Below are 21855 nucleotides of genomic sequence, written 5' to 3' on the forward strand. Positions count from 1 at the left end.
TGTCTTGAATTTTAGTTATTTTTCCGGTATCATTGACTATATATTTTTAAAATCTTTGCACCTCTGACAATGCCTTCATTGCAACTTGAAAGGGTGGAACGATAGGCTCTCTTCTCCAAAGATCACATCTTATTCCGCTCTGTGGGTTTTGGCTGCTGGCCTTCTGTTAACTGGACTAGTTCGGTAACGCACCCGTATCAAGTTCAGATCCCCGCATGCCTCACGGCCGCACTCTTAACCTTTTCATGGAACCACAAACCTGTTCAATTCAATTACTGTGGGTGTGGAGATTGTTCCCAATATAGAAATTGGATTACTATTGTTTCATGTACTTACGTACATCCATCTTTTCATTACACCAGTGCACAAGGGAAAACTGTTACAGAAAGTGCAGTGCATTCAAACAATAAGATGCGACACCATAATGAGGTAGACTGTAAATTCAAGAGCCGGGGCTATTTAGTTCTTATATCAGCAGGATAAAAGCTTTCTGTGAGCCTGGTGGTACATACATCTTCTGCCTGATAGATAGGGGTGAATGTCTGCTGTGGGTGGGGTCTTTAATCATTCTAACAGTTTTGCTGAGGCAGCGAGTGTAGACAGAGAGACAGAGCCTGGGAAGTGGAGGCTGGTTTCTCCGTGCTCAGCTGTGTCCATGGGCAGAGCAGATACCATTCCAGGATATGATGCATCCAGATAAATTAGTGAGTGCCAAAGGGGATATGGTGCATTTTTGACAACTTGGCGTGGTGGAATGGTAGGTTGTCAAATACAGAAAACTAATGAGCGTATTTAATACAAATTATGTGGCAACTAGTGACACCTAAAGAACATGCTGGTGAGGTAGAGTTGGTACATAGAACCTGATTATTTTCGAATTGCATCAAAGAAAGGCAGTAAGTGGACGAGAGAGGGAGTTCAGAGGCAGATCTAAAAGGAATTCTTAAGGTGGTAATGAATAGTCCGAGAGAAGCTACAGCAGAATTACCGAGAAAAAGAGTGTATAAAGAAAAACATTTTTAGACTGACTTTTTGTCAGAATTGGAAAAGTTACCTGCAATAACATTCTGGCACAAATGGAGATGAGAAATGGCTGATCAGAAAGCGTGGAAGATAGGAGAGAATAAAGAATGTAGGGTGAACTGTTTGGTAAAGGGAGAAGAGACAAAAAGAACATTAGTAAAACCCCCCACCCAGAAATCACAGGACCACTTCCGTAGTTACAGTCTAAGAATTACTGCAGTAATTGAAGGGGACAGGTGCTGCAGTAGGAAGTATCTAGTGAGAAGCTGCTGCTGCAGCAGTTGTTCCATGAATCCAGGGATGGAAAGGGGAAAATACATCTAAAATCATTTTAATACAAATCTTCCATTAGCAAGATAGGGCAATCAGAAATAACCTACAACGCATTGTTGATGTAATAGATGCAGGTTCAATAAAAGCACAGGTCATGTTGCAATATACTGCCCCTGCACTACAAAGTGGAATTATGGGGCATACCAGCATCTTGAGGGGTAGAGTGCAGGGGCATGGTCACTTAACTGCTGGTAATAATTTGTTACTGACCCTTCAACTTCAAGCTAGCATAAATGGAACAGGGCCATTTATTTGAAAGAGTGTGATGAACATTCATCTAAAGACAAGGAAAGTCGGTGGGAGCTCTGGGAATGGTTGCATAAAACTAAAATGCATTTTAGATACTAAAGATACTCATTGCAATTTATTTCATATGCAAATTTTGCAGCACTTGACTTCAGGATTTAAATTGCATCTGATTCCTCCCACTGAAGGTTTAACATTAAAAGAATACATTAACGTGACTGAATTCTTAAATTCTGGGCCACCTTTAAATCTGGGTATTTGTTGGAAAACTTGTATTTAGAACTGTAAGTCAAACATATCATTGGGAAAATGCTGGAATCAGTGTTAAGGAACTAAACAAGGAGACATTTAGACAATTAAGGCAGTCAATCTTAATCAATGTGGTCTTATGAAAAGGAAATCTTGACAAATATCTTAGTTTTTCTCTTGAGGATCCAGTAAGGTAATAGATGAATAGACACAGTGGATTTGAACTTCCAGAAATTGATCAGGAAACTTCCGGCACCTTATCACATGAGGCTGTGTGATAACACTGGCATGGGTGGGGCAATATCATTTAAAAGAAAACAAAAGGGTTAACCTTTTGCATGACAGCAAAAACAATTCTGAAAAAACTTGTGAAAAGAGACAGTTAACATTTCAGGGCTGATGCAGTTCATCAAGATGAGCAAGAGTAAACAATTCCTCATGCTCTTTATTTTGTAAATATTGTAATATCTCATGGTCTTCTCATTCAATGGTTCCAACAAATATTGTTCCAAACAATAAATTGCTTCCTGTTTTCTGATGACTCTTGATGATTAATACAAATTATACTTAATTTTAATTTCTGGTTAATAAAAAGATATAATATTACATTTGTACAAGTAAACCACAAGGAAAGAGAAAACTAGTTTTCTCCACAACAACTTCATTCAAGGGTATACAGGTATTTAAGTTATGACCATATGTTTGATCCACACTTTTGGAAAATTACCGTGAAAGTTCTGTTCTTCCTCTTCACCTCCTCCACCTTAGCACCCCAAAACAGTGTTTATTTTAAAACATTAAAGTGGAAATATTCTTAAACTCTTATCTGATTTAAGAGTATCACTTTTTTTTACTAATACTTTCCTGGAGGTAGCAGTTCAGTGTTGCGAGTCAACACTTGTACTTACAAGGGAAATTAACTCCTTTCCTTCTTGCTGTTATCCCTTGTTTTGCAAATTTAACTTTTAATCTCTATATTAGGTAGGTATCAAATTTAGCTACTTGTAGGTAGACAATTAATTAGATATAATGTGAAATCAATGTGTCTGAACTACCTGTCCTGAATGTTTGTTCCACCTTTTTATTACTTTGATTATGGACAATTCATCATTCCATAAAGTAATTGTGAAGTTCACAAATTTGGAAATTGAGTACCAATATCTACCAATTTTTATCTCAAACTATGAAAATCTGCTTTCAGTTCAGGCTATGATGCTCTTTTAAAAATGACATACCTCTAGTGGGAAAAAAACTGAACACTGAATTAGTTACATGGATAAAATAATGAATGATGTATAAGCACAAAGGCATAACAGGGGAGCTTATGCTAAACCAAATGCATTTGGGTTAATTTTGTAGTAGTAGAATAAATACTAAGAAAAATTGCATTTCAGTATAATTACACATATAATAGGAACCAACACAAGGTTTATCAGAATTTTTGAACTAATTAGGAACATCAGTTCTGAGATCTTCACCATTTGTGTGTATGTACATAAAATAAATTTCCAACATTAAAATTATTACATCAGCTAAACATTTAGTAAGCAAACTAAAAGGGAATGCAGTTGCTAACTGAAGGTCAGGATTAAAGAAATTACTTAAATGTCTAATTCATGGTGATACTGTGAACAGCACGTTTAAACAAATTTACTCAATTTAAATTTAAATTGGACAGCAAGATTCTATGTTCAGAAAACATTTCCAAATCTTTTATAGAAAAAAATTAGAGTAAAGTTACAACTTCTGGAATATGACATCAAATTCACAGCAAAATCAAGTATAAAGATCAATGAGAATAAAAAGAATCCAATTAAGAACTTTCATTTTAATGTAGCAAATAAATATTTAATATTTACCACCAATTCATTCTTGGTGAAATTTATGTTCATAGTTGTGACAAAGATTACACTTTTTTTTGGTAAGTCACCTGTATTTCATAAGTTATTAAAAAGTTTCAGCATTAAATCATCACCGTGCAATATGGCAGTGAAAGTTTTGGTTGTGGACCCACAGTTTAAATACTGTAGTGTGAGACCATGGCTTCAGAGCTGCACAATGGCAGTACACTATGCACGGCTAAGTCCTGGGCTGGGTGTGAAGGTCACCTGTGAAGTTACAACAGCTGGTCTCAGTTTAGAGGTGGGGGGGGGAGAAGGTAGTAAGAAGGGATCTTCCCCCCCCCCCCCCCCCCCCCCCACCCAGTCGAAGAATCATGAAGATTGTGGCTGATCATCTCCTTAATAACGTTTTCTTGCACTGGATCCATGTCACTCAATTTTCCCTTAGCATTCAGAAAGACATTGACAGCTATTTTAAATGAAAATAACAGCCTCGACACCCCTCGAGAGAAAAGAATTTCAGATTCGCCAACACTAATTGAGAATTTTTTCCTCATTTTAGTATTAAATGGCTACCCATTATTAAAACTTAGTTGAGGTGAGGATGCTCAAGGACTTGTGGGTTTCGGAAATGTGAAATAACATCTTGCAGCACAGAAAATGCTTCCATAGCACAAGCCTAATGCATGGCTGTCTTTTCCTGTAAAATAACTGCAATTATGTGATTTGACCTAGAAACTGTTGCACTTGTGTTCCACTTCACATGAACAAAATTATTTTTTCATATTTACAATGATAAAATGATAAAACACAGAAGTTAGGCTATATTCTGAAGAAAGGTTACATCCTAAATGACTATATGGTTAAAACTCAATTTTAAATCCAGAATTGTGACATTGGATAAGGTTACACAATTGTCTCTTTTGAGTTCCTTTTTACTGGATGCTGACCAAGAAGCAATTGTTGAGTAGATGATGCATCTGATGTCTTTGGGATAAGCAATATTACTCTTTGATTAGTTCGACGCCACTCATTATACAACCGGCAGTGGTAACGGAATGAAACCTGATTCAAAAGAAAACTCAGTTAGCAAATTATCCCCATATTTTCACAGCTCAACAACAGGGAAACCATTGCTAACCCAGAACAGAGAACTGCCCTGCTGCCATCCCACATTATGTAACTAGCCCTCCACGGGCATGAGTTCAGATCCCATTAGGGTCGTTGGAAAATTTATGTTCTTAATTAAACACTCAAACGTTTCCGTTCGTAATGATGAAATCACTGGATTGAGACATAGATGGAACTCAGAGAGGAAGTGCAGAATATCTTGTAGAGTCATAGAAAACTACAGCACAGAAAAAGGCTCCAATGTGCATTTAGTCCACGCTGAACCATTATTCTGCCTAGTCCCATCAACCAGCATCTGAACCATAGCCCTCCACACACCTATCCATGTATTTATCTAAACTTCTCTTGAATGTAGAAATTGAACCTAAGCCTACCACTTATGCTGGCAGCTTGTTCCACGCTCTCACCACCCATCTCAGTGAAGTTCCCCTTAAACATTTCACCTTTCACCCTTAACCTATGACCTCTAGTTCTTGTCAACCCAACTTAAATATCAGAGACAAATACAAGTAGTTAATCAGTAGATATGAACACTGATTAAAATTACTACTGAACAAGAGCTACTTGTTTACATGCACTAACTGCAACAAATTAGGGGCAGACTCAAGGAAAATATGTGGATAAGTCATTTCATTTATTAGAGAGCTGCTCTACATGTTTAATTAATGAATATAATGGCTGACAATATCTCTGCCATATCAGAGTGAAATTATGATTAGTATATTATGAGTAAGAGATAAATTATACTCACTAGTGTCCAAAAGAGATAAATAGTAAAGAGTGCAACAGTTAAGGCAATGAGTCCAATCGCTTCCAAGCGGCTGCTGAAGTGTAGATGGTCAACTGCGCCTCGTAAACATAACCAGCCCGAGATTGTGGCCAGAGGGGTTATAAACAGAAAGCACACCATGTCTCCGAACAAGGTCCGCTTCTCGTGTTGTGGGCCCGGATTTCTCAGCCACTGTATTGGACGAAAAAGAAACAAAAACACGTTGTGACTTAGTGAAGTTCTTCACATTCCTTCAAACAAAAATGGTCAAAGTCGAATTCTCACTGCGCAACATCTCAATTTTAACTGTACAATTTTTTTTTGTAAATATGTAACATGGCTTATTTTCATTCTTGATTTTAAGCAGATATTTGGCTCGCTGTATCTGTGATTTCATTTAAATGGATTTCCCATGGAAAACAAGCATTTGAAACATTTTCTATACAGAAGAATTCAGGCTAAATCTTTACATTTAAAAAAAATTCTAAACTCTTACCAAATCCATACTGGGAACTGCTGAATCTTCACCCTAATCAACAAAAGCACTACTTTTAATCCTTACATTACTGAGAGAACATTTATCTATAGTCCCTTTTGAAGGTAAATGGAACATCTGACAGGTGCCTTTGCACCTGAAAAACAGTTTCCTGTTGGGCTGCATGGGTCTCAGTATGGGCCCCTTGCTGTTGTAGTAAATATTTGGACTTAAATATAGGGACAAAAATTAAGAAGTTTGCAGATGATACAGAAAATTGGCTGTGCTAGACAGTGAGGAGGAATGTGATGGATTGGGCAGCTGGGCAGAAAAGCAGGAAAATGGGGTTGAATTCAGGTTGGATGTCCAGGTCCCAAGTACGTATGGGAGTCACAAAGGTTGGGACCACCCCACGTCACCGTGGTTGGAAGTCTGTGCGAGTTAGAATGTCAAAGTCCATACAAGTCCAGAAGTAGAGGCCCAAAGGTCAAACCCAGTGAAGTCTGGTAGGCAAAGCTGAAGGTTGAACCCTAGAGAATGAGTCCAGAGGTAGAAGCCTGAAGGTTGAAGGCCAGAGGCAGAGCCTTGATGGAGTCATAAGGGCCTGAAAGAGTCATGAAGACCAGGGTCATTGGTGTTGGAGGTTTTTGAGAGTTCAGAAGGTCAAACCCTTGATCAGCATTCTGGGATGAAGTCAAAGTTGGAGGTCGGACCTCTGCAAGTCTGAGAATGAGGACTGTAGGCCTGGAAGCAGCCTGTCCTGGGTTTGGAGGCCTGTCTGGTTGTGTGAGTGGGTGGGACAGGAAAGGGGCTTGTTTTGTTGTTACAGACACAATTTGCTGGATGACCTCAGCAGATAGGCAGGATCTATGGGGAAGAATAAAGAGCCAACATTTTGGGCCAAGATCCTTAATCAGGACCTCAGAAAGGGTCTTGACCCAAAGCGCCAGCTCTTTATTCCTGTCCATAGATACAGCCTGCTGTGATGAGTTCCTCCAGAATTTTGTGCATGCTACCCTGGATAATCAGCATTTGTAGAATTTTTTTTTTCATTTTGCTGTCTTGTTTCATTTTTGTTTCAGTTGCTGCTAGTGGTGTTCTGTGGAAAATTGTGGGCATGGTATGTTGGCACCAGAATACGTGGTGACACTTGCAGGTTGGTTCCAACACTTCCTTGGATGTGCTGGTGGTTAATGCAAACAAAGCAGAGTTTGTTGCAATGTATGCACATGTGATAAATAAATCTGACCTCAATTTAAAAAGAACTTGGATAAGCATAATGTGCTGGATATAGACCTAATGATGGAAGATGGGATTGTGCTGGGTAATGTTTTCAACTGGCATTAAAATGTTGGGCCATGTGGCCTTTTGTTATAAATGTTGAGTTGGAGAACACAGGAACAGATCCAATTACAACAACCGCATGTTTTTTGTGCCTTTCCATAGATATCGCTTTTCCCTCAAACCTCTCATTGTCTAAGACTAGTTCCCACCTTCTCTCTGCATTTTTGTTTTGTTGTGACTAAATCCAAGTACAAAAGCCTGAAGACCCACACTCGGCATTTTAGGAACAGCTTCTTCCCCTCCACTACCCATGAATACTACTTCACTATTCCTCGATGGAACTATTTATTTCTGTCTGGTACTGTGCTGCTGCTACAGAACCAACACATTTCGCACCATATATCAGTGATAATAAATCTGCTTTTGCTTCTGCCGCGGATATCCGTGGCATGAAACTCAGGGCTTCAAAGGTCTAAATGAGCGCAGCCATTACCAGGTAGAGCTGTAATGAAGAGTTAACTATTCAGCCAATTACTTGCAATTAGTTCAAAAATTTAATGCTATCATAAAGGTAAAAAATTTCCATATAACAGAAAGATCTAGTTGGTAGTGGGAAACCAAAAAACCCGACACAGAAACATCGCTACCCCAATCCATCAATAATGAGCAGCATTTAACTATGACATGTCATTACGCAAGCCTACAACAATCCAAGCTTAATTTTTCCTGTGTGGTCTTTAAGCAATAGACTTACAACTTCCTACAGCATATGGAAATGCATTCAGTCCATATTGAACCCTGCACAATTTACTGCGAAGTTCATCTTTAAGTAAAGGTCTAAGTAGAGCTCCACATTTGCCTCAACTTGTATTCACTGCAAATGTTGTCACTCCACATGCAAAATGTAAAACTTTTTAACATGAAACCTGCAGAAAACTGCCGCAAGTATCCAGAACACTTTCACAATTTACTGGTATTATCTTGTGATCAATTCCTTCCTTCAGTTCACTTGTAAGTTGAGACTCAGTCAAAAGAGAACTTGCCATCATGCATCTGTAAGAATTAGATATAAACTACTTCTAGTCTTGTGTCTGCCTCTATTGTATTTGCTCCTGATATTAGAAATAGTTTATCAATTCACACCAGGCAACATTAGCATCACCAAATGGAGCAGCCAGACATTTACATTAATTAAATCAGAATACTCTTTTGGAATACAGACACTAAGCAAAGTACACTTTACATACTAAGTTTTACATATACAGTTTTCATTTTAACCCCAAGTGCTAATACAGTTCCTTTTCTGTGATTAGAATTTGTAGCTTCCCTAATGCTTAAAGTTCATTTAGAAAAACGAGAAAAGCAAAATAAAGAGGAAAAAATTGAGCATTGCCACCTTTAAAATTGATATTCCCTATGACACACAGGAGCCTTTCACCAATTTATGATCATGCCAGCTTCCAGTGGATAATCCCATTAAAACCATTATCCCTCTCATCATTTTCTGCACCCTTGTATCTCATTCTCTCTCATACATACTCCCCCGAATTCTTCATGGATTCTTTTTGCCATTACCTACTCTAAGGGCAATTTACAATCAATTCACCCCAAGTACATATTTGAAATCTAAGAAGAAATCCACTGCAGTCACAGAGATGTCAAAATGTCACACAGACAGCAGCTCTAATCAGGAATGAACCAGCATCATTGAAGATGTGAGGTGGCAGTGTTGCTGTGCGGCAAAATAATAATCACATGGGTATCCCATAAACAATCCAGAGAAGTTAGCAGATTATGGGTATGAAGTAATAAAATGGTAGCATTATTTTGTAATGAATAATGAAGTAATATTAAAAGACTAAGATTCTTTTTTGTGTAAGACTGTGGAACACTATTCCCGTTAGCCCTGGAAGTTGCCCAAAAACTCTCTGAAGGCAATTGGATTGGGTCACAGGACAACTCAGACAAGAATTGTGTACATTTGGATCAAGACCTTCCAAACTGATTTCAAAATATTTCATCTTTGGTTTCACATTTCTCCTTCCAAGATGATTAACAAAATGCTTTTCTTCTTCACATTATTGAAATGCTTTACCCATTTCCAACCAGGAAAGCCAAGACCTGTTTATAAATATTTTATGATTATATTATTGAAATGCTTTACCCATTCCCAACCAGGAAAGCCAAGACCTGTTTATAAATATTTTATGATTATATTATTGAAATGCTTTACCCATTTCCAACCAGGAAAGCCAAGACCTGTTTATAAATATTTTATGATTATAATATTGAAATGCTTTACCCATTTCCAACCAGGAAAGCCAAGACCTGTTTATAAATATTTTATGATTATAATATTGAAATGCTTTACCCATTTCCAACCAGGAAAGCCAAGCCCTGTTTATAAATATTTTATGATTATAAATTTGCATAAGTATATACCCAACAAAAATTATGTGAAAAGGAGAGAGGTTTAAGACTATAATGCAAAATATTCATCAGAGGATTCTCCTTAACACCTTGTACAATCCCATAGCATAACTGATACTGGCAGAGAACCATATCTGAAAAAAATGGCAAGAACAGGAAGAAATGATTCAGTTAAAAATATGGAACTAGAGAATACATATATGTAAAATCACAGGTAGTAAGTGTTAAATTTTGGGGAAACAAGAAAGAAGTAACTTTAGATGAGAAAGCATCTTGATGTCAATATAAATAACCATATAACAATTACAGCATGGAAACAGGCCATCTTGGCCCTTCTAGTCCATGCCGAACACTTACTCTCACCTAGTCCCACCGACCTGCCCTCAGCCCATAACCCTCCATTCCTTTCCTGTCCATATACCTATCCAATTTTACTTTAAATGACAATACCGAACCTGCCTCTACCACTTCTACTGGAAGCTCGTTCCACACAGCTACCACTCTCTGAGTAAAGAAATTCCCTCATGTTACCCCTAAACTTTTGCCCCCTCTCAACTCATGTCCTCTTGTTTGAATCTCTCCTACTCTCAATGGAAAAAGCCTATCCATGTCAACTCTATCTATCCCCCTCATAATTATAAATAGCCCTATCAAGCCCCCCTCAACCTTCTACGCTCCAAAGAATAAAGACCTAACTTGTTCAACCTTTCCCTGTAACTTAGGTGCTGAAACTCAGGTAACATTCTAGTAAATCTTCTCTGTACCCTCTCTATTTTATTGACATCTGTCCTATAATTCGGTGACCAGAACTGTACACAATACTCCAAATTCGGCCTTGTACAATTTTAACATTATATCCCAACTCCTATACTCAATGCTCTGATTTATATAGGCCAACATACCAAAAGCTTTCTTCACCACACTATCCACATGAGATTCCACCTTCAGGGAACTATGCACCATTACTCCTAGATCACTCTTGTTCTACTGCATTCTTCAATGGCCTACCATTTACCATGTATGTCCTATTTTGATTATTCCTACCAAAATGTAGCACCTCACACTTATCAGCATTAAACTCCATCTGCCATCGTTCAGCCCACTCTTCTAACTGGCCTAAATCTCTCTGCAAGCTTTGAAAACCTACTTCATTATCCACAACGCCACCTACCTTAGTATCATCTGCATACTTACTAATCCAATTTACCACCCCATCATCCAGATCATTAATGTATATGACAAACAACACTGGACCCAGTATAGATCCCTGAGGCACACCACTAGTCACCAGCCTCCAACCTGACAAACAGTTATCCACCACTACTCTCTGGCATCTCCCATCCAGCCACTGTTGAATCCATTTTACTACTTAAATATTAATACCTAACGATTGAACCTTCCTAACTAACCTTCCGTGTGGAACCTTGTCAAAGGCCTTACTGAAGTCCATATAGACAACATCCACTGCTTTACCCTCGTCAACTTTCCTTGTAACCTCTTCAAAAAATTCAATAAGATTTGTCAAACATGACCTTCCATGCACAAATCCATGTTGACTGTTCCTAATCAGACCCCATCTATCCAGATAATTATATATACTATCTCTAAGAATACTTTCCATTAATTTACCCACCACTGACATCAAACTGACAGGCCTATAATTGCTAGGTTTACTCTTAGAACCCTTTTTAAACAATGGAACCACATGAGCAATACGCCAATCCTCCGGCACCATCCCTGTTTTTAATGATGTTTGAAATACTTCTGTCAGAGCCCCTGCTATTTTCACACTAACTTCCCTCAAGGTCCTAGGGAATATCCTGTCAGGATCCGGAGATTTATCCACTTCAATGTTCCTTAAAAGCGTCAGTACTTCCTCCTCTTTAATCGTCATAGTTTCCATAACTTCCTTACTTGTTTCCCTTACCTTACACAATTCAATATCCTTCTCCTTAGTGAATACCGAAGAAAAGAAATTGTTCAAAATCTCCCCCATCTCTTTCGGCTCCACACATAGCTGCCCACTCTGATTCTCTAAGGGACCAATTTTATCCCTGACTATCCTTTTGCTATTAATATAACTGTAGAAACCCTTCGGATTTATTTTCACCTTACTTACCAAAGCAACCTCGTATCTTCTTTTAGCTTTTCTAATTTCTTTCTTAAGATTCTTCTTACATTCTTTATATTCCTTGAGCACCTCATTTAGTCCATGCTGCCTATATTTATTGTAGATATCTCTCTTTTTCCTAATCAAGTTTCCAATATCTCTTGAAAACCATGGCTCTTCTCAAACTTCTAACCTTTCCTTTCAACCTAGCAGGAACATAAAGATTCTGTACACTCAAAATTTCACCTTTAAATGACCTCCATTTCTCTATTACATCCTTGCCATAAAATAAATTGTCCCGATCCACTCCTTCCAAATCCTTTTGCATCTCCTCAAAGTTAGCCTTTCTCCAATCAAAAATCTGAACCCTGGGTCCAGTCCTATCCTTCTCCATAATTATATTGAAACTAATAAGTGTAACGTGTAACAATTTCAAAGGCTATTAATACTCAATGGAAGCATGCTCCATTTCAAATAAAGCACGGATTACCCAATAAACACATCTTTCCAAAGATGGACCTCAGCTCAAGATGAAAAGCTTTTCTTTATAAGTGACTCTATAGATAGCAGTTCATGCAGTTGGAACTAAAGGTTCCCTCAGTTAACCTCCACCACATTTTTTGTTTTAAAAAATAAATTTTGTAAACCAATTGCTGCACAATGATTCCTTTGAACATAAATGAAATACAGACCTCTATTAATGGTCGAGGTTTTTGTTCCACTGAAAACTTGAAGTGGCAGAGTTCACAGTAATTGGTGTTTGAAGAAGAAAGCCAGTGTTCTAAGCAACTCCTATGAATAGTTCCTAGAGTCCCAGTACACTCACAAGGAGAGAGTAGATCTTCCTGATTGCTGCCTTCATGACAGATCCTACACATAGGCCGGTCATTGAATGCACTGCAAAGGAAATCGGTTCATCGTCAATGTCTGAAGCTAAAATACAATGGAGCTACAATAACAGGATTGGTCGAATAAGCCTTCACAGTCATGTTAAGAATATACAGCAGTTCTCACGACACCTTCAAAGATTTATTAATTAAATAATAATGATTTTTAAAAAAATTATTTCAACAAATAAATAAATAGCAGAGTTTATGGGGTCTGAAATCACACTCTATAATGTTGCTTCCAAATCCAGCTTGCAGCATGGCAAATTTGCAGAGGGAATGGATTGGAATATAGGCACTGCACAATATACCACTGCTATAGGACAAGCTTGCATAAGCAATAAATATAGTGGTTAAAACATATTCGAGCTGGAAGCCTGTAATTAGTGGAGTACCCCAGGGATCTGTGCTGGGACCTCTACTGTTTGTGAAGTATACAAATGACCTGGATGAAAATGTAGATGGGTGAGTTAGTGAATTTGTGGATGATATCAAGATTGGTGGATTTGTAGATGGTCTAGAAGACTGGCAAAGAATACAGCACAACATAGATCAGTGGCAGATATGGGCAGAGAAATGACAGATGGAGTTTAGCCCAGATAAATATGAGGTGTTGCACCTCAGAAGGAGACAGTACTGTGTTAAGGGCAAGATTCTTAATAGTGTTGCTGAGCAGAGAGACCTTGGGATCCAAGTTCATAGTTCCTTGAAAATGGCTACACAGGTCGATAAGGTGGGTAAGGAGGCTTATGGAATGCTTGCTTTTATTTGTTGAGGCACTGAGTTCCAAAGTCAGGACGTCACGCTGCAACTTTATAAAATTCTGGAGTATTGCATACAGTTCTGGTCACCCCACTATAGGAAGGATTTTGAAGCTTTGGAGAGGGCACAAAAGAGGTTTACCAGGATGCTGACTAGCTTAGAGGGCATGTGCTATGGTTTTCTCTGGGGCGTCAGAGGCTGAGGGGAGATCTGATAGATTATGAATGGCATAGACAGAGTGGACAGAGAATACAGTATCTGTTTCCCAGGGTTGAAATGTCTAATACCAGAGGGCATGCATTGAAGGTGAGAGGGGTGGGTTCAGGGGGATGTGAGGGTTAAGTTTTTTTTAAACTCAAAGTTGTGGATGCCTGGTATGGTGGTAGAGGCAAATACATTACAGGCTTTGGATGGATGCAAGGAAGATGGAGGGATTAGAATTTGGGTATTTTTGGTTTAGCACAGCACCATGGGCGGAATGGCCTGGTGCTGTGCTATTCTGTTCTATGAAAGCAAGCTACCCAATAATATAAAAGAGGATACCAAAAGTTTTCTCAGATAATTTCTCAGATAAAATTAAAAAAAAAGCTGAAGGTGGATATCAGGCTGCTGGAAAATGAAGTTGGGGAGGTAGTAATGGGGGACAAAGAAATAGAAGGTGAACAAGTATTTTGCATCAGTCTTCATATAATCATATAACAATTACAGCAAAGAAACAGGCCATCTCGGCCCTTCTAGTCTGTGCCGAACGCTTACTCTCACCTAGTCCCACCTACCTGCACTCAGCCCATAACCCTCCATTCCTTTCCTGTCCATATACCTATCCAATTTTTTTTTAAATGACAAAATTGAACCTGCCTCTACCACTTCTACTGGAAGCTCGTTCCACACAGCTATCACTCTCTGAGTAAAGAAGTTCCCTCTCGTGTTACCCCTAAACTTTTGCCCCTTAATTCTCAACTCATGTCCTCTTATTTGAATCTCCCCTACTCTCAATGGAAAAAGCCTATCCACGTCAATTCTATTCCCCTCATAATTTTAAATACTTCTATCAAGTCCCCCCCTCAACCTTCTATGCTCCAAAGTCACTATGTGGAAAGTCATTGTGGAAGTCACTAGCCAAAGACAATTGCAATATCACTCCATTCTTTAAGGAGGGAGGAGAGCAGAAGAAAGGAAATTATAGGCCAGTTAGCTTGACTTCAGTGGTTTGGGGATGTTGCAGTCCATTATTAAGGATGATGTTTTGGGGTACTTGAAGGGACATGATAAAATAGGCCTAAGTCAGCATAGTTTCCTTAATGGGAAATCTTGCCTGATAAATCTGCTGGAATTCTTTGGGGAAATAACATAGACAAAGGAGAGTCAGTTAATATTGCTTACATAGATTTTCAGAAGGCCTTTGACAAGGTGCCACACATGAGGCTGCTTAGCAAAATAAGAGCCCACGGAAACTGGCATGGTTAGAAGATTGGCTAACTGGCAGGAGGCAAAGAGTGGGAATAAAGAGGGTTTTTCTAGTTAGGGACTACAGTTGTACTGTAGGGGCTGGTATTGAGACAGCTCCTTTCACAATCATTATACTGTATGTCAATAATTTGGAATTGATGGCTTTGTGGCCAAGCTTGTTGCTGGAACGAAGATAAGTGGACGGGCAGCTAGTGTTGAGGAAGCAGGGTGCTTGCAGAAAGACTTGGGACTGATTGGGAGAATGAGCAAAAAAAAGTGGCAGATGGAATATAGTGTAGGGAAATGTATGGTCATGCACATTGGTAGAAGGAATTAAGGTGTAGACTATTTCTAAACAGGGAGAAAATTCAAAAATCCGAAGTGCAAAGTGACTTGGGAGTCCTTGTGCAAGATTCCCCCTAAAGGTTAACTTGCAGGTTGCGTCAGTGGTAAGGAAGGCAAATGCAATGTTAGCATTCATTTCAAGAGGACTAGAATATAAATGCAAGGATGTAGTGCTGAGGCTTTATAAAGCATCCCTCAGACCTCACTTGGCATATTGAGAGACATGTTGGGCATGTTACCCATGAAAAGATGTGCTGGCATTGGAAAGGGTCCAGAGGAGATTCACGAAAATGATTCTGGGAATGAAAGGGAAATGAGGAGTGTTTGATAGCCCTGGGCCTGTACTCACTGGAATTTAGGATGGTGGGGGTGGGGGGAACTTCATTGAAACCTATTGAATATTGAAAGGCCCAGATACAGCGGGTGTGGAGAGGATGTTTGCTAGAGTGGGTGAATCCAGGATGAAAGGGCACAGTCTCAGAATAGATGGCAGTAGAGTTAGAACAGAAATGATGAGGAATTCCCTTAGCCAGCTGATGGTGAATCTCATTGCTACAGATGGCTGTGTGGGCCAAGTCAATGAGTACATTTAAAGCGGAGGTTGATAAAATCTTGATTATTTAGGACATCAAAGGTTATGGGGAAAAGGCAGGAAAATGGGATCGAGTCTGATCCCTTTTTTTGTTCAAAGCCTTAGAGACTGTGGAGCCATGAACTTCATCTCCAGTTGCAGCCACTGAGAGTGACTGTTGGCATCACAGTAGTCTAACAAGTGCCATTCTTCTCTGGCAACTAAGTTTAGAGTGGCGGCTTGACCAGTGTGGTTGTGGTTTCATGATGAGCACCCAGCTCCGAGGTATGTTCAGTGCTTTTGAGATGGTCATATACTCTTCCCCAGACTTGTGCTTCTCTGCTATAATTTCCCTGACTTGTCTTGAGTGCTCTTTTGTCTTCATTTTGCTTTGGTCTGCTGAAAATCTACCGTATTGTTGGACCTTACACAAATTCATTGAAAACAGGTGATCCTCCAATTTTCTGCATCAATAAATTGGATGTGTCGGTAAGATAATACTGTATGTTACACCTGAAGAAAGTTCAGAAAGTAATTACAAAGGGGATGAATACTTCTGCAGACTCACAATTTTGGTTTATAATTTTTCAGTTAACGTTGACAGGCTTTGGAATGTTTCTTTTGATTTGCCATATTGCACGATGTTTTGCAGATTTGCTCAAAAAGTTCTACTTAGATATTTATTTAAATTTAGAACGTGGGTCAGTAAAATATGAAAATAGTTGTGAGGGCTGAATTCTTTTTCAAGGCACTGTATTAATTACACCACAAGTCAATGGCATAGTCTGTCTAATCCGATAACACAGATAAGGAATACACACTGGAATAAACTATTCTATGTCAAAATGCATTTTTACTTCCTTTTAGCAATGCTGAAAATAATTGAAAACATCTTTGTACCCGTGCGTATTTAGCGTTTTGACCACAGTTGTTGACAGCAGCTGCCTGTCTTTCGCAGAAACCTGCATCACGAACTGTGGCTGCCCATTCACTGCAGCAGCAGAGTCATCCACCGTTTTCACCAAAGGAACTAAGCCAGTGCAGTCTGGAAGGACATCAGGCAGATGAGTATGATGGTTGGTTGTCATGGTAACAGGTAATTAATCCCTCAGATAGTGTGAAAAACATTCATATTTCCATCTGGAAAAAAGGGGGGAAATATATTTTAATTATTAAACTCTAGGACATACTGTTTCATGGAGATGAAATCTTAAATTAAGAACTAAATTCTGAAACTACTCAACAAGAAATGCAGCATCTGCCAAGAGAGATAAAGAGATAATGTATCAGGTTGAAACATAGATAATGTTTCAGGTTTCATCTGTCATTCTATTGCAAAAGTGTAGAATTTTTGCGACCACACTTGAGATATTGTGTAGTTTCAGTCTCCCTATCTAAGAAGGGATGTACTTGAAGGGAATGCAATGAAGATCCTCTGGAATGGTTCCATGGTTGGTGGATTTGTCATGCAAGGGAGATAGAGTAAACTAGGAATGCGTTTTTTTTTTAAACAGCTTAGATGAATCTCATGGAAGCTTACTAAATTCTTAAATGATTGGCAGACAAGATCCAGGGATAATGTTTCCCTGACTAAAGAGTTTAGTGAACTCCTAACTGAGCTAAGGGAGAAAAAATTCATTCAGGAATGGGTGAATCTTTAGAATTCCCCACACCAGGATTCCTCAAGTTTGTCATAGCCAGAGGGGTAGAGTGGATCGCTCCCACTGGCCTCTGACAACCAAATTCAGCTCCACAAGTGGCTTAGCAACTAAGCCTGAAAGAACCATTTCTATTGACACAGAAGGGGTACAAGTGGGAAACTGGCACCTTAAGCCCAGTTGCTTCGGGCAGATGGGGCTCATCAGCTGTGGTTGGCAGCTTATCTAGGAGAAGGAAAACTCTGATCTCAAACCCCTGCTGCCTTGCCCACTCATGGGGTAGGCTTCGGAAGTAAACTCTGAGCTGGAGTCCCTAAGGCAGTCCTCTATTGAGTTCAACACTGACTGACAACTCCTGCGATGCCACAGGTGCCAAACTGTTTTGGTTTATGCCATTCCTTTGGACTCATCAGCTGGGAGGAGAGGGGAAGCCTGCTACATTGGCAACATCTTGCTCTCCATATTGTACTGCCTTGGCTGGCTTGCATATGGATGTAGGCCTCAAGGAAGCGACATCAATGGTTGATCCTGACCAGTGGAGGGCCTCCCCTTACTGGATGGACATAAAAGCTCAGTTGTTATACTCATTCAAAGCAGAGATCCATAGATTTATGGGCATTTATGGAAATCAAGGGTTATGTGGAAGCTGGTGATAAATGATGCTGAAGTGAAGATTCAGCCATAACTTTGATCCCACAGTCCAAAAAGACACCAGTTGGTAGGTTAATTGGTTAATTGGTTAAATGAAGATCAAATTGAGGGATTGCCGGACAGCATGACTCAAAGGCCGGAAGGGCCTACTCCATGCTGTATCTCAATAGATAAATAAAAGCATTGCAAATTTAAATAGCTGAATGGCCTGCTGTTCCTCAAAACCATAACAAATCTAACTTGCAGAAAAAAGTGGGAGGAACGAAGAGAAGATATTTATTGCTTAAGTAAGGGTATGCCTGTGATACACGGGAGATCAGGAGTAACCGATCTTGAGGATTTAGTTTCAGGGTACTTGGAGGCACTTGATAAAATAGGCCCTCAAGGGAAAATCTTGCCTGACAAATCTATTGGAATCCTTTGAGGAAATAACCAACAGGAGAAACAAAGAGTCAGTGGATATTGTTTACATGGATTTTCAAAGGCCTTTGACAAGGTGCCGCACATGTACCTGTTTAACAAGAGCCCATGGTATTACAGGGAAGATACTAGCATGGATAAAGCAGTGGCTGATTGGCAGGAGTGGGAATAAAGGGGCCCTTTTCTGGTTGGCTGCTGGTGACTAGAGGTGTTCCACAGGGGTACATGTTGGGACTGCTTCTTTTTATATTACATGTCAATGACTTGGATGACAGAATTGATGACTTTGCTGCAAAGCTTCCAGACAATATGAAGATAGGTGGAGGGGCAGGTAGTTTTGAGGAAGTAGGGAGGTTCTAGAAGGTTAGGCAGGTTAGGAGAATGGGCAAAGAAGTGGCCGATTGGAGTACAGTGTCAGGATGTTTATGGTGATGCATTTTAGTAGGAGAATTGAAAGGGTAGACTATTTTCTAAATGGAAAGAAAATACACAATTCAAAATTCTGCACTAAACATCAAGCAACGCACCCATCCTAACCGGACCCATTTATTGCTCTGCACAGTCTCATTTGCTACCACCCACCCCTTTCATATTTTACCCACTTACCTACAAGCCATTTAGCCCAGTGTCTTGCATGATGTTGGGATGCAATAAGAAACTGGACAAAACCCAAGCAGTCACAGGGAGTCCATGCAAACTCCATAAAGACAGCATTGGAGAAAAGGATTGAAGCTAGCCCTCTGGAGCTGTGGGAAAACAGCTCAACTAGCTGTGGTACTGGCCCACCTCAAAAAGCTGTGAAGATGGAGTTTTGAATATTTCAAGATAAATATAGACAAATAAATGAATACCAAGGGGTAGGGCAAGACACTGTATTCTTATATATATGTTGTGGAGAAATTACTTTAGTCAGAGGGTGGTAAATCTGTGGAATTTATTGCCACAAATGGCTTTCGAGGCCAAGTTATTGGGTGCATTTAAGGCAGCGAGATAGGTTCTTGATTAACCAGGGCATCAAAGGGTATGGAGAGAAAGCAGGGGAATGGAGATGACCGGAGGATTTGGATCAGCCCATGATTAAATGGCGGAACAGACTCAATGGGCCGAATGGCCTATTTCTGCTCCTATATCTTATGGTCTTAAGTTGTAACAGACAATATTCTGAGGGGGAATGACAGGAAGAACCTCCAGTGAGGGTATGTGAAATAAGATTGTCATAATGTTATGTTTTGTAACTCTAAAACATAAAATCTAATTAAAAGAAAATCAAGAGAGCTGGGCGGTAACATGTATACATTAAGTTTTTTACTTCAAGTGAGACATGCACGTCTAATGTGGTGGCATGATGTTTGCCACTTACGCACTTTTACATATAACTGGCAATGCATTATGTAAACAACAGAACGCTTAATCAACATATTTACAATACTACTCAAATATTACTAAAATATGAAATACACAACACTTTTTCCTGCTTAACTATAAACTCCAACTCAATATAAACTGCATCTTAACTACTATATACATAGTATACTATATAATACAATGACCAAAGAGACATTTGCAGCATATTAAAGTTTAAGTTGTCCCATTCAGGCCTAAAGATTTAATTGCTGTGGGGAATCTTGGGATATCTTTCCTGACAAGGGGAATCACTCTGCTTGGCAGGTGAGAGTTGGGGCTGTGAAACAATCTCAGGCTACATCCACACTACACCAGATAAATCCGTAACCGAAGCTTTTTCTCTTCGTTTTTACCCTCCGTCCACACTAAAATGGTGTTTTTGTCCCCCGAAACCGGAGCTTTTCAGAAACACTTTCCAGGGTGGGTATTTTTGAAAACGCTGCTCGGGCAGATCAGTGTGGACGGGGTAACTGGAGACGTCTGAAAATGCTGTCAGACGGCAGCGCGCTATTTCATTGTTTTCTTGAACGCAACCTAACAATTTCAGAACAGATGGCAACGGGACTGAAGCCAAAAAAGTTAGAAATGTACTCACCAAATTCTTTGACCCATAACTTACTGAATAAATAAGTATACTCATTTTGCCCTGTTTTCTGTCCTTGCTCGTATGAAGGTGGTTTACCTATTTATGCAAGTACTTCTCTGACAATAGATGTGTAACAGCATAATGTAACATTGTATGGAAATACAAGATAACACTGATGCAGACATGTTTATACATTTAACAAAGTGCTTTATTAGTGCAACAAGAGTTAGTCAGTTTTTCAACGTTCATCGTCAGCTGAGTCAATTTGTCCTTGAATGTTGCCTCCGTTGCCTCCGTTCGCTCCAGTATTTGTGTTTTTTTTTTACTTTTAAGTTCTCTTGCGCGAGAGCCAACAGCTGTCCATTGTTTTAAGTTTTTCTAGTCTGTAACTACACAAACGCGCACTTTTACGGCGAGATTCAACACCAAACATGTTGCTTGTTTTCGGTAGATGTGGCCTGCGCATGCCCAGTAGGAGGAGATTAGCCAAAATCTCCGTTTCAAGGTGGATAGAGATATTTTCAAAAATGCATAGTGTGGATGCCTATCGTTTTTACGCATAACCGGCTTTTTCAAAATTATCCGGTCTAGTGTGGAGGTAGCATCAGGTTCTGGGGCCTCCTCTCTGGTAGCTATAGGAGTTGACTCTGGGACTACAGGAAGTGGTTCTGACAGTCTGGTGTCTGGAGGTGTTGACATCCCAAAAAGTGCATAGCAAGCTTCACCGGATGACGTGGATCCTAATGTGTGACTACAGTGTCTGACATCAACATTTCCTTTACCTTTTTGAAAGCAACCTTACACTGTTTTGTCCATTGTCATTTCTTCCCGATCTGTAATAATGAGTTCAAGGGGTGGAGCACGGTAACCAGGTTTGGCAGGACTGTTATAATAATTGACAATCCTAAAAAGGACCATAGAATACGTACACAACGCTGGAAGAACTCAGCAGGAATTTCAGGAATCAGGAATTGATGAAGGTCTTCCTGATGAAGGGTCTCAGCCCGAAACGTTGGCTACTCTTTTCTCACGGATGCTGCCTGACCTGCCAAGTTCTTCCAGCGTTGTGTACGTATTCTTTGATCCACAGCATCGGCAGTTGTATTTTTGTGTGCTAAAAAGGACCATAGCTGTGACATGTCCTTTGGCCTTGGGCATCCACCACTGCTTGAATTTTCTCTCAGCACACTTATGTAACACTCTTGTCATCTTGATTACGTGATCACAGTAA

General features: G+C 39.5%; 1 protein-coding gene across 1 annotated transcript in view; it reads right to left on the minus strand.

The window, feature by feature from the left end:
* Positions 1 to 2256: 2256 nt before the first annotated feature.
* Positions 2257 to 21855, minus strand: part of LOC140740547 (E3 ubiquitin-protein ligase MARCHF3-like) — a 90313-nt gene continuing 70714 nt past the window's right edge. Inside the window, exons 2-5 of the mRNA XM_073069799.1 lie at positions 16806 to 17045; positions 12584 to 12788; positions 5575 to 5784; positions 2257 to 4757 (exon numbers count right to left, since the gene is read on the minus strand). Of these exons, the coding sequence (XP_072925900.1) occupies positions 4599 to 4757; positions 5575 to 5784; positions 12584 to 12788; positions 16806 to 16993 (762 nt within the window). The 5' untranslated portion in view covers positions 16994 to 17045 and the 3' untranslated portion in view covers positions 2257 to 4598. The remainder of the gene's footprint in view (positions 4758 to 5574; positions 5785 to 12583; positions 12789 to 16805; positions 17046 to 21855) is intronic.

Source organism: Hemitrygon akajei, chromosome 2 (assembly GCF_048418815.1).
Source record: "Hemitrygon akajei chromosome 2, sHemAka1.3, whole genome shotgun sequence".
Lineage (NCBI taxonomy): Eukaryota > Metazoa > Chordata > Chondrichthyes > Myliobatiformes > Dasyatidae > Hemitrygon > Hemitrygon akajei.